The sequence below is a fragment of the Bidens hawaiensis genome, unplaced genomic scaffold (assembly GCF_021521415.1).
Source record: "Bidens hawaiensis isolate Kalapana, Puna unplaced genomic scaffold, B.hawaiensis_p1.1 tig00010467_1, whole genome shotgun sequence".
In the NCBI taxonomy this organism is placed as follows: Eukaryota; Viridiplantae; Streptophyta; class Magnoliopsida; order Asterales; family Asteraceae; genus Bidens; species Bidens hawaiensis.
This window is the reverse complement of record NW_027491799.1, coordinates 732,762-749,052: the sequence shown is the minus strand read 5'-3', so window position 1 is coordinate 749,052 and position 16,291 is coordinate 732,762. Positions and strand designations below refer to the sequence as shown.

General features: G+C 34.3%; 2 protein-coding genes across 3 annotated transcripts; one reads left to right on the top strand and one right to left on the bottom strand.

Annotated features, from left to right (window-relative positions):
* The first annotated feature begins 1,527 nt into the window (after window positions 1-1,527).
* Window positions 1,528-6,915, top strand: LOC143535364 (phosphoinositide phosphatase SAC2-like). The gene is made up of 16 exons (XM_077029643.1): window positions 1,528-1,719; window positions 2,800-3,004; window positions 3,091-3,256; window positions 3,585-3,798; window positions 3,904-3,980; window positions 4,078-4,265; window positions 4,346-4,443; window positions 4,535-4,668; window positions 4,748-4,870; window positions 5,357-5,633; window positions 5,736-5,857; window positions 5,951-6,064; window positions 6,166-6,309; window positions 6,385-6,528; window positions 6,593-6,695; window positions 6,775-6,915. Exons 1-16 carry the CDS (start codon window positions 1,627-1,629, stop codon window positions 6,853-6,855), a joined length of 2,283 nt encoding a protein of 760 aa, XP_076885758.1. The 5' UTR covers window positions 1,528-1,626; the 3' UTR covers window positions 6,856-6,915.
* A 5,360-nt stretch (window positions 6,916-12,275) lies between these two features.
* Window positions 12,276-14,631, bottom strand: LOC143535363 (small ribosomal subunit protein uS2-like). Of its 2 annotated transcripts, none has more exons than XM_077029641.1 (5): window positions 14,447-14,631; window positions 13,227-13,489; window positions 12,947-13,144; window positions 12,644-12,860; window positions 12,276-12,549 (listed from the first exon to the last, which is right to left on the bottom strand). In XM_077029641.1, exons 1-5 carry the CDS (start codon window positions 14,574-14,576, stop codon window positions 12,461-12,463), a joined length of 897 nt encoding a protein of 298 aa, XP_076885756.1. In that variant the 5' UTR covers window positions 14,577-14,631; the 3' UTR covers window positions 12,276-12,460. The 2 variants fall into 2 exon arrangements, with proteins under 2 accessions (XP_076885756.1, XP_076885757.1); XM_077029642.1 differs by having other exon boundaries at window positions 12,276-12,546; window positions 12,665-12,860.
* Between the last annotated feature and the right edge of the window lie 1,660 nt (window positions 14,632-16,291).

Here is a 16,291-nt window from a genome sequence, read left to right as displayed (position 1 = left end):
GTAAACACGTATAATATATGATACAAAATCAGTAAGTTTTGGTTCTAGTCTAAATGGGTCCAGTCGAGGACCCGGGTAACCCACAAACAAGTTTAACAAAACTAGTGGATTCGTGTGTTGATCCGCTTACTTTAATAGTTTTATTTTTTTAATTTATTTTACGTCAAACTTATAATGGTGATGTGTTTATCCTGAAATTTAAAATATAAAAAAATTATAACATCAAGTTTTGTAGTCAATCAATCAACCATCAAAAATATCCACTAAATTTCCACTCATAGTATAACTCAAGTTTTTAAGTATCTCTTAGCGTAAATTTATGATTTTTATGGTGCTAGTATGTATAAACCAAAAAAAATTGAACCAAACACGTGATGCCCGCGTCAAGTAAAAACTTACGTCATATTCAAGTCCACGCGCTATACACTATTTCCAGAACTTTTAACACTCATTTCGATCCGTAAAACAGCAAACACGACCTATTTAACACCCGCATTAACAATTAAAAATATCTTTAATTACGGTTGAAACAGATTAGATAAAAATTACTACAGTGAAATCAAAATTTATATATCCAACTAATATAAAACTATTTTCAGAAAATAAAAACGGGAGAATTGTCACTCCCAGGTGAAAATCATGACGTGGGCCCCACTAAATACAATAAGATTACAAAACTTTACATATATATAGATATATATATTTTAATATAATAATAATAATAATATGTGGACACATTGGCCGGAGCTGTGATTTTCGTTTCTCTCTCTCTTTCTCTCTGCAACTCAAATCAATCCTTTACACATTAACAACTTCTTCTTCTTCCCCAAATTCAACTCTCTTAATTACATTATTAGGTTTTCCGATCTGCTGCTTCTGCTTAAGCTTCTACTGGTACGAATCATCTCTTAACTGTTTCTTCACCTTCGTCTATTCAATTCATTTTCTGCTTATTATTATTATTATGATGTAATTGATGCGCAGAATGCCGGAATTAGGTTATCTGATCTGCCTCTAGGTTTAATTCTATTCAATTACGAAGACTTTCAACTGCACAAGCTATCTACTGGTACGAATCATCTCTTGCTGCATTTCATTCGTATTATTAACTTTAATTTCACTTTCGTGTATTAAGTTTCTGCTTATTATGATGTAACTGATGCACCAACTGCCGGAAGGATTAGGTTTCCGGCGGTTAGTTCAACTTTCGTGTATTAAGTGTATTAATATTATTCTTATTATGATGTAATTTGACGTGCAGAATGCCGGAATTAGGTTTTCTGATCTGTTGCTAGATTTAATTCAATTCAATTCAGAAGACTTTCAACTGCAGAAGCTATCTATATAGAACAACGACTACTGGTACGAATATTCATATCGTTAACTTTCGTTTCGCTTTCGTGTATTAGTTTTCTGCTTATTGTTATGATGTGATTGATGTATAGAATGCCGGAATTAGGTTTCAAGCGGCTAGTTCAACTTTTGGTTTTTAATACTTTGCTTATGATGATGTGGTGATGCACAGGATGACAGAATTAGGTTTCTGGCGGTAAGTTCAGCACAGAATTTGTTGAACTTGTATGTTTACTTGATATAGCCCGGGCGTGAGGCTCGGGATCTGGAACAATGGCGTTAGATGAGCAACCAGATTGGATCACGGATGTTCCGAAAGTTAACAATGCGTATTTGCAGAAATTCAGACTCTACGAGACTCGCTCTGTATGATTTCACTTCTCTTCTCCGTTTTTGAGCTTTTAATATTTATATTTCTTGGATTATGTATTTATACATGATCTTCTGTGTTCTGTTATTGATTTGTTATGATTAGTCAACGTGTAATCAGCAGATTTTAGCAGTTACAAGGATGTGCTCATCAATTTGTTAAAATTATTTGTATGATCTTCTGCGTTTATTGTTCGGTGATCAATTTGTTAATATTAGTCAACGTGTAATCAGCATATTATAGCAGTTATTAGGAATAGGATGTGCACATCAATTGAGCATTAAACCAGCTATATGTGCTAACTGAGATTAACCTTTGTATGCTTGCTTATGGTGTTAAATTGTAATCTGTTCACATATGTTAGGCTTTTCATAGACTCATAGGTTAACCTATTTTGTGCAATTAATAATTTAATACTAGTTTGACTTCATGCCTAATTTTCTCTGTGTCATAAAAAAGTTAAGAATGGATTTCATTTGTTGATTAAATGTTGTGGTCTATATGTATGCTTGGAACCTTATGATTTATTGATTACATGTGCACGCGAGTAGGCACGTGGCAGGGTTATAAAGTCTGACCTACCACAAATTTGTTATGTTTGCATTGGCTCCTACCTTGAGATTTCATTGCTTGAACGCTGTCACATAAAGAGACACCGACAGCCTTGGAGTGATCATGGTATGCTTTTAAGAAGCCTATGATTATATAGTATATTAATTAAGGTGAATAGCAAATCAACTTCTTATTCGTTAAATCTAATTGCTCCAAACCGACAGTTCACGTGTTCCTTATTGTAAACGTTTCATCTTTTCAGTTCTAAGTATAGCTCAGGATCAAATTTAGTCCAGTAATTTCTTTTTAAAGCTGTTTCTATAATACTTATTTAGGCAACTCATGTGTATAGTTTTACTTTTAAGTGATACCGCTCCTTTCACACTTGTCACGCGCCGAATTATCGATCGCTACATGCCCACAATAATTCTTTCCTAAATGATATGTTTTTTTCTTCACGTTACCAACGTTTTCTTTAACTTGATCAGATTTGTGACCATTAACACGATTTTGCATTTTTGCAGAACTTTTATATGATTGGACGTAGCAAGAACCGATCAGCTTGGAGAGTTTTAAAGATTGACCGGTCAGAACCGACAGAGTTAAATATTACTGAAGATCCCACAACATACACTGAAAATGAATGCTGTGATCTTCTAAAGCGTATTCATGATGGAAATAAGTCCACGGGGGGGCTTAGATTTGTTTGCACTTGTTATGGGATTGTTGGTATGCTCTATCACGATATTTTTCAATGAATGAACGTTTAATACGATAATTGTTTCTCACGGTTTCTTTTTTTGTTGTGGTTTTAGGGTTCATAAAGTTTTTGGGACCTTATTACATGCTGCTTATTACAAAAAGAAGGAAAATTGGTGTAATCTGTGGTCATGCAATTTATGCAATTACCAAGAGCGAGATTTTACCAATTCCCAATTCTACTGTTCAACCTAGTGTGGCTTACTCTAAGAATGAAAACAGGTCTTTTGTCTATTCTGCATGTAAATGTAAAATGTGGTTGATACTTTTATGGGGATGCAATTATGCAAAGCATTTTGAACTCAGATCTACTCTTTATTCACATGTATCTTCATTGATAGTGATTATTAATGACATATTTAACACTTATCTAGCTTTCACAGTTCTCCTCTAGCATTATGGTTGTCGTGATCTTACTATGCTAGTTTAAACTGTTGAGTTTTACTGTTAATATTATAGCTAAACTGTTTTGATTAGATTGTACTTTTAAGCATTTGGTTATAATAATTGATGCTAACTTTGGTTTAATGTTTGATTGCATTGACTATAGATACAAGAAGCTCCTATGCTCCGTGGATCTTACAAAGGACTTCTTTTTCAGCTATTCATACCGTGTTATGCATAGTTTTCAAAATAATATATCTGCCCACGAATCAGGAAACGAAACCATGTTTGTTTGGAATGAGTATTTAACTGGCACCATTCAAAATCAACTGAGAAATAATCTCTGGACAGTTCAACTTGTTTATGGCTACTTTAAGCAGGTATATTTAACATTAATTCTCTCTTTAAACAGCATGTCATGCTTGCATGCTACTTAATGTTTAGGATAACTTATAAATAACTATGTGTTCATCTTATCAAATTAGGTCAAACTTTCAATAGGCGAAAAGGACTTCTGGTTGACCCTCATTGCTAGACGGTCTCGCCATTATGCTGGAACCAGGTATTGTGATGATTACCTTTGATTTTTGAATTAAAAATAAACATATTCCTTTTGTTATCAGTTAATCATTTCACCTATTTCTTACTTTCTTTTTCAGATATCTAAAGCGAGGGGTAAACGAGAAAGGTCGTGTTGCCAATGATGTTGAAACAGAACAGATAGTATTTGAAGATGTTCCTGAAGGATATCCTGTACAAATAAGTTCAGTTGTTCAAAACCGGGGTTCGATACCCTTGTTTTGGTCTCAAGAAACTTCAAAATTAAATATTAAACCAGATATCATACGTAAGACTAAAAAACTAATGTAACTGGTCTATAAAATTTCCAATTTCATTTGTTTTAACTATTTTTTATTATCTATTTAGTGTCGAAGAAGGACCACAAGTATGATGCCACCAAACTTCACTTTGAGAATCTTGCCAAGAGATATGGAAATCCTATAATTATATTGAATTTGATTAAGGTAAATACAGTTGTGCGTACGATACTAATATTCATTTATACATGTTTATCGTTTATTAATATTTAATCATTATGCGGTTTTACTTTGGCAGACCAAAGAAAAGAAACCTCGAGAATCCCTTCTTCGTGTGGAGTTTGCTCATGCTATCGAGATGATTAATAAAGATTTGCCTGAGGAAAATCGTTTAAAGTTTCTTCACTGGGATTTAAACAAATATTCCCGAAAGTATGTTGCCAGCTAATTTTTCTATTATTTTCATATGTTGCTAATCTTGCCATAACTTATTTTATCTGTGATTTTACAGCAAATCTACGAATGTATTGGCACTTTTGGGCAAAGTGGCTACTTATGCATTGAATTTAACCGGCTACTTCTATTGTCAAGTAGTCCCAAATTCAAAGTCCAAAGAGCTGTTAAACTGTTCCAGGTATAACTAAACGCCACATTTTGTTTCTTTATATTATTTGGTTAATGGAAAAAAAAGTTCATTGGATTCTATCTAATTTCTTGAATTCTTTTGTATGTTGAAACTTCTGGAAACCATGAACTTAATAAATTTGATATGGCTGTTTCAATCTTTATACTCATCAAAGATATTTAATTGGATTTTGTGTACAATTTTTTATAGTAACTTTACAAAATTATCTAAGTCATCGAAGTGCTATTTGGATATTTGTTTAGTTTAATATAGTTCTAACAAATTTCTTACCTTATCTTTGTCATTTTCTGTATATATTTTCACAAAGTTTTGATACACCATCAAATGCTAAATACTGAATTTATCACAGAAATGCATTTTTCTAACCTTCTATAATTTACTTGTTGAATACACATTATGTTTCTTCATTAGTTTGATAATATTTTAATGCAATTTAGTTATAGTAAATTATTAATGCCTTTGGTCATGATGCAGGGATGATAATAACAATGCTGACAAGTTTAGTTTCAAGCCTCCTAAATATCAAACAGGGGTCCTAAGAACAAATTGCATAGATTGTTTGGATCGTACAAACGTTGCTCAATTCGCATATGGTTGGGCTGCACTCGGCCGTCAGTTGCATACTATAGGTTATATAGATACTCTCGTTATTGAGCTGGATTCCACTCTTGCAGATGATTTAATGAGGATTTATGAAAAGATGGGTGACACCTTAGCACTACAATATGGTGGTTCTGCAGCCCACAATAAGGTAATGCATTATCAGTACAAAATATTGAAGTTTAACATGCTGAAATTAATGCATCTTAATTAAAAGATTTTTTTTATAACTTTGTTATATCTTTTTATATAGATTTTTTGTCAGAGAAGAGGTCAATGGAAAGCCGCAACTCAGTCTCAGGAATTCTTTAGAACTCTACAGCGTTATTACAGTAATGCATACATGGATGCGGAAAAGCAGGATGCCATTAACGTGTATGCCAAAATTAATATATAATATTTAAACTAGTTATTCTAATATTTACCCGTCATTATCCATGATTTTGAACCGGTTTATTGTTTAAACAGGTTTCTGGGTCACTATCAGCCCCAAATTGGTAGACCTGCGTTGTGGGAGTTGGATTCAGATCAACATTTCAATGTTGGTAGTCAAGGTTCTAACTTTTCAGAGGAAAGAGCTAGGTATGGGGTTTTAGATATTTGTTTGTTTATCGTCCAAACACATAATTAAATACAAGTTTTTGTAAATATATTTGGCTTATGAATACTTTTATATGATGCAGGCTTATCAAAAGGTCATTGTCGGTTGGCAACTTTCTTTATGATGACAACATTATTCGTGATGCAAATTCTGCTATTGGAACCACTCAAAATGATGAAGAATCCTTACCCGGAATTGCTTCTGAAAGTGATTCATCTTATCCAAGGTCAGATTCTTTTTTATTAATTCCGCATTTAGTAAATTATAAAAAAAAAGTTAAAAAATTGTGGCGTTTGTGTAGATATACAAACTCAGCATCTCCTGAAGAATCTCCCAACAGTGATGCCGTATTTTATAGAAAAGATTCTTTCAACTGCTCAAATTTTCTCGATGTTGACTGGCTTTCATCGTCCGGAAATTCATGTGAAGACGAAACATATGAAAGGTAATTCTTGGTTAATTTAAAATTTACAATTATGCTTAATGCTGACATCACGTGTTAACTGCAGGTCAACTCTAGTAGGCTCCCCGATGGGCGGTCAATCGTCTGATAGTGTTGTGAATGAAATGTGCACTTTCGCTAGTGATTCTGAGATATGTACTAATGTTAAGGTCAGTTTATATTACACCATTTTACCAAATTATAATTTTATTTTCATAATCATATTATTTATTTTAAACTTGGTTGCAGGATGCTAGAAACCAGATCGTGGGTGGGTTTTCGGATAGATTTGCGGATTGGGTGACCAATGGGGATATTATGTTCCCTTGATCAGTTTTGTCAACAAAACCTAAAAAGAAAAAGAAAAAAGAAAAAAGAAAAAAAGAAAAAGTTTCTTATGCATAAGCCATTGAATCGAGTCAACCTCTCCGAAAGGTGTTGGCTGCAAAGAAGAAATAAACGGTAAGCGAATAACATTGTTGGAAAAGAAAAGAAATGAAGTACCTGCTCTATGCTGACCATTGTTAAAAAAATATTAAATATATGCATACATACTCTATATATACATGTATATATGTGTGTGTATGTATGCATACGTATTAAAAAGCGTACATGAGACGATTAAAACCTAGTACAAGGAGTAAAATACTACAGCTGGTTCTCTTTCAATTTCAATTTTGTAAATAGTTTTTGGTGGTATTATTTTATTTTAGCAAGACTTTTGAAGATTCGTTTGATGGTTGCACAGATGTTTGTAAATAGTTTGTGATGCTTGTTTAACTTGGGGTGGTTGTTTACTTGTAGGGTTTCGGTTATTGACTAAAACCGAACATATTTCAGTTTTAGATCACCGTAACTGATTGATTTCGGTTAACAAAGTATCCACTTAATCCTTGGTTTTTAGTAAACATGCTCCTAGGTTCTGTTGAGGCGTCATGAAACCACATTGAGTTGCTTAGGTCATAAATTTCAACCATTAGTGTTTATGATTATTGTAACTTAGGTTACCTTTATAGGGATGAGCTTAGTACCATACATATAATGATACCATAGGCAAAAATTTGGCAAACGTTGGTACTGAATTGTACCGGTACCGATCTCAATAGAGGGGTTTCATTTATTTTAATTTACACCCTTAGTCCCTTATGGCATTTCAACTAGGTATATTGGTTTTTATTAATCCCAACTTTTTTTTTTGTTACTACCCATACCAACTAATAAATTGGCTGCTGACGGTCCTAACTTTTAACGAATTTGTTCCTAATGGTCCACGACTAACATGATCCTAACGTCGTTAGTTTCAGATCGCCAGAAAAATGTTTTTTGGCCAGAAAACTCAAATTTCCTTGAAATCTCAACATTTTCTTCACAAACATCTTGATAACTTTGTACCAGACCTCTAGGAATCTTTTTCTAGTAAAAGCTCCAATTATTGAGGCCGTCGGAAACCCTAGAACCATCGTCGGAATTGGTTAATGGTGCTCAAGTGGTGGTAGTTGGTTGGCGGTGAGTCAATTGGTGGTGGTTGCGGTGTTCAGGTGGTGTTCTCCAGCAACAAATTTGACATTTCTGGCCAAAAACATTTTTCCGACGACCTGAAACTAACGGCGTTAGGATTCTGTTAGTCGCGAACCATTATGAACAAATACGTTAAAAGTTGGGACCGTCAGTAACCAGTTCACTAGTTGGGACTGACATGACCAAAAGACAATATTTGGGATTAATAAAAACCGATATATCTTTCAACTATTTTTCATTCTACTCTGCACTCATCTAAGTTACCCAAAAATGAATATATGGAGTTTGATCCCTCCATTTCCGATGGAGGTTTTAATGTTAAGTTGCCATGTGGCAGAAGGGAACGAACGTAGGTCAAGCCATCTAAGATGGCGGATCCAATCATCACAGGTATCCACGTTTCACTTTGAAATACCTGAGAGAACTTCAACGCCACTATAAACCAATTTTTTTATTTTTTTCAAAATTAACTACTTAAAGAAAATCTCAACATAGGCGCCATTTTTTCTAATAGTAAAGAAGCATATATTCTATCATAGTTTATTCGAACCCTTTTTATCATCCTACTTTATTCCACCTATTTTTTCAATGATTGCTAAATTACTCTCACTAATTGAATGGGAGTAATGGTGTAGTCTTTCTTGTTTTGATTAATTCTTATTCTAGGTGTGTATAACCACCGTGTGGTGTCAATTTGGTGTATGTAACTTTGTTGTAGAAAGTTGACCAGGCCAAAATCCCAACACGTAACAATCCTGAAAATAAGGTTTGGAATTTTTTCTTAAACAATGTGTTAGGAGTAATAAAGCATCCGACAATCTTTGCAGAACAATTTATAGTTCACGTATAATTAATTAATTTATAGTACACATATAATTGATTGTAGGGATAAGGTTAAAATACAAAGGATCATAAAAATGAGAAGTGTGAGAAGCAATCTAGTTGATTGATCTTATGTTCAAATGGTTGTGATTAATTTAAGGGTAAAAAATAATGAAATGACATAAAAGTAATAACCCATATTTGTTGACTTTTGCTCCCCATATACAAGACAAATGTTAATTTCTCCATAATTTTTAAAAGTTCATAACCTTTTAATACGACAATTTTTAAAAAAATAAAATCATCATAATAACTGTGTTTTTTTATCTTTAATATGAGTATTATATTGTTATATAAAAATAAAAAAAATAATGGATTTTTATGCATTGTGTTATTGATTGTTTATTGTGTTTTTTAATTGGGTTTTATATACATTGTGTTATTAGTTCTATTCATTGTGTTTTTCAATTGATACTCATATTAAAAATAAAAATTTTAACAAAAATTAAGTTATTGTATCTTTTTATTCATCATTGTGTTTTAGTTATTGTATATTATGTTCACTGCCTTTTGTTCTAGATTGACATGTGGTATTCACTTAATTTAAGAAAAAGAGTATTGCATTCATTGTGTATTATTTTTCAATGTATTTTACATTTCAGGTCATTGTGTAATATGTATTCATCATTGTGCTTTACATTTCAAGTTATTGTGTAATATGTATTCAACATTGTGCTTTATGTATTTGATAATTTGTTGTTATTTTATCACTGTATTTGCATTTTAAGATTACACAACAATGTTTTTAGCATTAAAAAAATACATAATGATGAGTAGAAAGACACAATGACAGATTGAAAAACACAATAACGAAAATAATACACAATGCCATGCATAAAGACACAATGACGTGATTTTTGTTTTTATTTTATATAACAAAGTCATACTCATATTAAAGATAAAAAACGCTTGTTATTATGGTGAATTTATTTTTAAAAAAATATCATATGAAAAAAAAAGTTACAGACGTTTTAAAATGACGAGTGAATTGGCACGTGTTGCATGTTGAGAGAGAAAATATGTGTTATTACTTTTATGCCCTTAACACATGCTATTTAGTTATGACCTCACTCACTTTACATTTTTTTTAGTCTTTGTAGAATAAATTAGAGGTGTACAAAACCGGTTTTAAACCCAAACCGAACCGGTTTGGTCAACGGCTGGTCAAAACCGGTTTGACTCAAACCGGTCTAGACACAAGATAGGCCGACCCCGTCACGTCGGTTCGGTTCGGTTTATAAACCGGTTTAACCAGTTTTAAACCGGTTTTTCTCAAACCGGTTCGGTTTTAAAACCGGTTTGGCAGATCTTTAGAGGAACGGTTTGGGTCGGTTTGGGAACCGGTTTTAGTGAAACCGGTTTTAAACTCAAACCGGTTCGGTTCAGTTCGGTTTGCCTAAAACCGGTCCCAAACCGTTTTTTTTGTACACCACTAGAATAAATCAACACTTAATTGTAGCGGGTGTGACACTATGACCCCACCAACTAGTGGAGAATTAACGGGCTCCGCCATGAAAAATGTTGCCCGAGTACTAAAGCCCAATTTGTAATTTCTTAAGCCCAATACAACCAAAAGTATAACTATGCTTGGCCCAATATCAAAGCCCATACATATATGATTGGTCTATATACATAACTAGACTACCGGTGGCGGGGCCAAAAATTTTTTCAACGGGTTCGATATTTTCCGGTGGTTAGCTTTCTAACAACCGAACTTGAGAATTTTTTAGTCGGGTTGAGTCACCTGAATATTTTTTGTGTTTTATAGAGCAAATAAGTATAACTTTTATAAAAAAAAATGCCAGCCGTTCCCATCACATACATGATTCTAATTGAATGGGAATAATAGAGTAGCTTTTTTTTTTTTTGATTAATTTTCATTCTAGGTGTGTATAACTATGGTGTCTTGTCAGTTTGGTGTATGTGACTTTGTAGTAGAAAGTTGATTAGACCAAAATTTTAATATATAAGACCATGCGTAGCTAAAACTAGACAATCATAGACATTTTACGTCATGTGACGCCCAGATAGCATTTCATAGTTTTTTAAAAAATAAGTGTAGTGAGAAAATGCCCACAAGTCTCTTACAATCATTATTTTAGTCCTCAGCTCTCTCTGTCTCACCCAAAATGCCGTTCCACAAATTTGAAGACCAAAACGCCCAAGGGGGTGCCCCGGCGTTTTGGCCCAAAACACTAGCCACGATTAGGCCACTGCGAACGGTCTAACAATACTAAAAAACATGGTCTGGAAATATTTTTTAAACATGTTACGAGTAATAGAGTAACCGACAATCTTTATTGAACAATTTATAGAAGTTCACGTATAATTAATTATAGCGGGTGTGACCCCACCAACTCATGGAGAATTAATGGGCTCTACCAAATAGATGTGGCCCGGGTACTAAAGGGCAATTTGTAATTACTTAAGCCCAATAACTACCAGATATTATAACTAGGCTCGGCCCAACACCAAAGCCCATACATATATCAATGGGCCCCGCATAACCAGTAGCGGAGCCAATATTTTTCTCCGATGGGTTCGATATTTTTCCGGTGCTTAGATTCTCAACAACCGAACGTGAGAATTTTCAGGTCAAGTTGGGTTGCCTGAATATTTAGTGTTTTATAGTTACCTTATAAACACTAGAGCAAATAAATGCAACTTTTATAAAAAAAAAAAAGTCTACTCATTCCCATTACATCTATTGTTTCCTCCACCGCACCACCACCGAACCAACAAAAAGTTATTCTCATAGGTCTACCCGCCTCACAACCGAGGCTTTTGTTTTACACAGAGCCTGTAGTTTTTTTAAAAGTTCAAGTACCAAACTTGTAAATTCAAATATAAGAGCTTGTAGTTTTTTCTCAAACGCTATTAAATCATTCACCATTCACATCCGTTTCATATACCTGCTGACTTCGTCTTCTTCCTATTGCTATCGCAGGTACTCATGGCATACTCGGGTCGGTTCAGGCAACCTTGGTTTTCCCAGAATAAATAAAAAACCAAAATCAAGCATTTTTTTTAATTTTTTAAGTTTTGAATGGCAATCAGACCTTAGTTTTAACTCGTTGCCACAGTTATTGGTTCTTCTCTCTAATTTGTCATGTTTGCATTTTGATTGTTGTTTATGTTTGAACTTTTAAATGTAATTTTTCAAAATTGCATATAAAGATTCCAATCAGATTAATATCACTGGTCCCTTCTCCGCTGCCACTCGACTGGCTCGTTTTACAACCGTGGTAACAGATGAAGACGGGTTCAAAAAAATCTCTTTCAAAGAAAAAATAAAAGTAGGTCGCGTCAAAACGAGTTTTAAGTGAACCGAAAAGTATAAAACAACTTTGTAAAAACACGAAAAGAACCATGTTTGCCAGTTCCAAAAATTTATAACTTCCACCTCAATAAAACAACATAAAATTCCTGGTACTAAAAAAACAAAATTCTTCACCCTGTCATAAAATTAAAGACATTCTATTTGATCTTAAATCAAAAAATTAAAAAACAAACATCGAATTTGGTAAGACTAAGCTTAATCCCAACCAGTTGCAGCAGCACCTTCAGCTGTTGGTACAGGTGCCGCCACTGCCTCCCATCCATCAGCGCCGCCAGCAACCGGTGCTGAAAAATAAAAATAAATAAATTAAATTTAAAACACTTTTTGCATGTAAAATATAATTAATTACAATATCATTAATAAGTTCAACTTTATTACCATCAGCGCCAGTCCAGCCAGCGGCATCTGCAGCAACAGGAGCACCAGCAATCGGTAGTTGATCCGCGTCAGCACCCCATTGAGCATCAGGAATCTGAGAAGACCATTGATCATCGAATCCAATGGCACTGGCTCCATAATCTTTGTAATCGGCAACAGCTGCTTCATCCTCTTCTTCCTTAGCCTCCTCGGGTTCCCTGTAGAAGAACAAATCAACCTGCATAAAGAAGCTCGTTTTAAAAAATCTAAACCGTTGAACCAGACAAATGAAAAGTTGTCAAATTTCAGATATTTAATTAATACCATAACATCCCACTTATGCCCTTGGTTGACCACGCCTCTCATCTGCAATACCATTCTTGCTAGAAGCCAAAACAAACAACCAATACTGTGTTTTCCTTTGTTGTTAGCAGGGATACCGATATCAACGTATCTCATAGGAGAATCAGTGTCACAGAAAGCAATTGTAGGTATGTTTCCAAGTGCAGCTTCCTTAATTGGCTGCAAAAATGGCAAATTAAATACAAGATACATAATAAAAAAAACACAGAACAAAGAGAAACTTGATTAACAAAATACAAACCTGGTGATCAGTTCGTGGGTCAGTCAAAATGAGGAGTCGTGGCTCGCTGAAAGAGGTCTGAAGTTGGTTAGTGAATGTACCAGGAGTGTGGCGTCCAGCAATGGTTTGAGCCCCGGTATACTGCGCAAACTTGAGTACAGCTCTTTGACCGTATGGTCTAGCGGATTGGACAATGATGTCTTGTGGGTTCTCAATGGCAACAATAACCCTAGCAGCCATTTGAAGCTTCTCCCATGTCTTTCCAAGGTTGATAATGTAAATTCCTGAATGACATCGGTACTAGAATAGTCAATTACATGAAGCAACAGCTCACGATAACATGAACCACTAAACAAAAGCTGATTACTAAAAATGTGGAGAAAGCAATGAAATCATAGCACTGGTGTTAACACTGAGATTATCAAACGGCAATTCAACATGCTTCATTATCAAAGTCCCTTCTTTAATAGCAACAAAATAGGAACTCACTTTTTATATATGAATGCAATTACGGGTGTAAACGAGCCGAGTTTGCTCGTGAGCTACTTGAGACCAACTCGTTAAAAACTCTTAACAAATCTAGCCCAAGCTCAAGCTTTTAATAAAGCTCATTTAATAAACGAGCTCGAGCCCAAGCTTCACTTATCAAGCTAAAGCCGAGTCACAAGCCAAAAAAAAAAACTTTTTATTTATATAATTTTTATTTATTATACTTATAGAAAAACTACTCTTACATATAAATACACGATAAAAATAATTAAATATAATATTGCATTATATATGTAAATAATTATAAAAATATATAAAATACAATAACTAAACAATTATAAACAACAAACGAGCAAAGTTTCAGCTTGTCAAACTACTCACGAGCCCGAGCTGTGGAATCCAACTCTAAGCGAGCCGAGTTCAACTCCTCTAAAGTAAAACGAGCCGAGCTCGAGCTTTGAAAATAGTGAAACACAACTCTAAACAAGCCGAGCTGGACCGCTATAATATTAAAATGAGCCAAGCTCGATCTTAAACACAATTAAATCTACAGTGTAATTCAATTGAACATAACATTCACGTTTAATCCAAATACATTCACCACAACTACATAATTAACATCTTCAATTACAAAAATGTTAACACGCCATTACCTAAACCTAGCAAATAAATTAACATAACCTAGCATCTTATATAACAATCATATATATATATACACACACACATATACACAATAATTAGCAGATGAATACCGTCGTTTCGGCGCTTGAAGACGTAACGTTCCATTTGAAAATCGCAGTTTTTGGTGCCGAGGTGGACTTCGGCGGAAAGCATCATTTGTATATCGGCTTCTTTCGGTGATAGAGCTTTCGGTTGCGCCATTGTTGCCGGTGGTTGACGGTGGCTTTGCGACGGCGCCTGCGGAGAGAGAGTGAAGGCTTGATTAAGGGTTGGTGGTGACGGTTATAAACCCTAGGGGATGTTGTTTTACGAAGGCCCTTGGTAATGTAAGTTTAATACAAATGAGACCTCGTTGTTTTCTTTCATGTCAAATGCAAAGTGAGTGTATGAGGGTTGTTCACAAGTCGAGCTAGGGTGGGGTCGAGTTTGAGATTTAAATTAAACGAGGCAACTAAATTAGGCTCGAGCTATATTTTAAAGTTAAGCGAGCCTAAGATCGAGCTAATGAGCCGAGCCGAGCCGAGCTTCGGACGAGATTGGCTCGATTACGAAAATAAGCCAACTTAGCTCAGATTGTTTCAAATCAAGTTTTTTTTAGCTAATTTTATTCGAGCTTTTATCGAACGAGCCATGAGCCGGAGCTTCGAGTTGCGGGCTTTGTGAACAGACCTCATGTTGCCCCACTTTAGATTACGTTATCTTAATCTGTTTGGATTGGGCGTTCCTTTGGGAAACCATATTGTCGACTGCAACTTGATAGTCGTTGTGCTACACAATAGTAGAACTTTCTGGCGTAGCACACGGTGGGACTAAAACCGGGTGGGCTCGGGATTCAAACTGACAACCTCGCAAGGCCTAGCTCAAATCCTTCTTTGTGATAATCTATTAATCCTTCTTTGTGACCCATGCATTTCTATTGCTAGGACACAAGTGGAGATTGGTTGTACAAATAATGTATAGCTTACAAGCAATTGCGAATATGAGAAACACTACAACATAAAGCTTTGCGGGTTACAAGTTTATGATTTTTTGGTATATTGAAACTAAAAGATTATATAAGTATAAATGGTTCTTTCAGGTTATTTAAGCACTATATACTTAGAGCATTCTCATCCGGTTCTCTATCCCTATCTCTATAATTACACTAAAAACACTACATTTATCTCTTCTGTTTAATTAAATAATATATTTTTTTGTACTTTTTTTTATTTTAATCATTACAGTTTTTTCTCTCCATCCTATAATTTACAAACAATCACTACCTTTTCCCCAAATTTACAAACAATCACTACCTTTTCTCTCTCCACCCTATAATTTACACTCATAATCACTTAAACCCCACCCTATAATTTACAAACTCCACTCACAAAAATTTAGAGAACCGGATGAGAATGCTCTTCCCACCCCTCATTTTATGTGAGGGGTGTTTTTATAATTTATAGAGTGATTCAGGGTGTTGTGAGTGAAGAGTTTTTATATTTTAGAGAAAGTAGTGATTTTTCTGTATATTTGAAAAGTTACTGTTCATCCCCTATAATTTTTTAATATATTTTGAGAGTGGTTGTGAGTGAAGGAAAAAAAAAGGTAATGATAAAAGGTATAAAAAGTATTGTTTAATTGAAATAGAGAGAGAAATTGTAGTGAGTTTTAGTGTAATTTTTTATTTAGATATAGAGGGTGGAATGAGAATGCTCTTATACTATAAGAATTTAGATGAGCATGTGAAATATATTTAATCTTTATTAACAATAAACACATGATGTTAAATTACAAATGCATGATTTTACAGTATTAAATGCGACATACACCTACGTTTTTTTATATACGTTAGGGGCCCGAACACCTACTTAACTTACTTTAATTTTTCATATTGTTCGGCTCGCGTATTTTAACCGAACCGAAATAATCAAAATTCA

Bases quoted from the DNA above. Each gene is read 5' to 3' on its own strand.
- LOC143535364 (XM_077029643.1), top strand. From the start codon at position 1,627: ATGGCGTTAGATGAGCAACCAGATTGGATCACGGATGTTCCGAAAGTT. The intron at 4,871-5,356 runs GTATAACTAAAC...GTCATGATGCAG, and splicing joins GAGCTGTTAAACTGTTCCAG to GGATGATAATAACAATGCTG. The intron at 6,310-6,384 runs GTCAGATTCTTT...GCGTTTGTGTAG, and splicing joins AGTGATTCATCTTATCCAAG to ATATACAAACTCAGCATCTC.
- LOC143535363 (XM_077029641.1), bottom strand. From the start codon at position 14,576: ATGGCGCAACCGAAAGCTCTATCACCGAAAGAAGCCGATATACAAATG. The intron at 13,490-14,446 runs GTATTCATCTGC...GATGTCATTCAG, and splicing joins CTTCAAGCGCCGAAACGACG to GAATTTACATTATCAACCTT. The intron at 12,550-12,643 runs GTAATAAAGTTG...TTTATTTTTCAG, and splicing joins TGGCTGGACTGGCGCTGATG to CACCGGTTGCTGGCGGCGCT.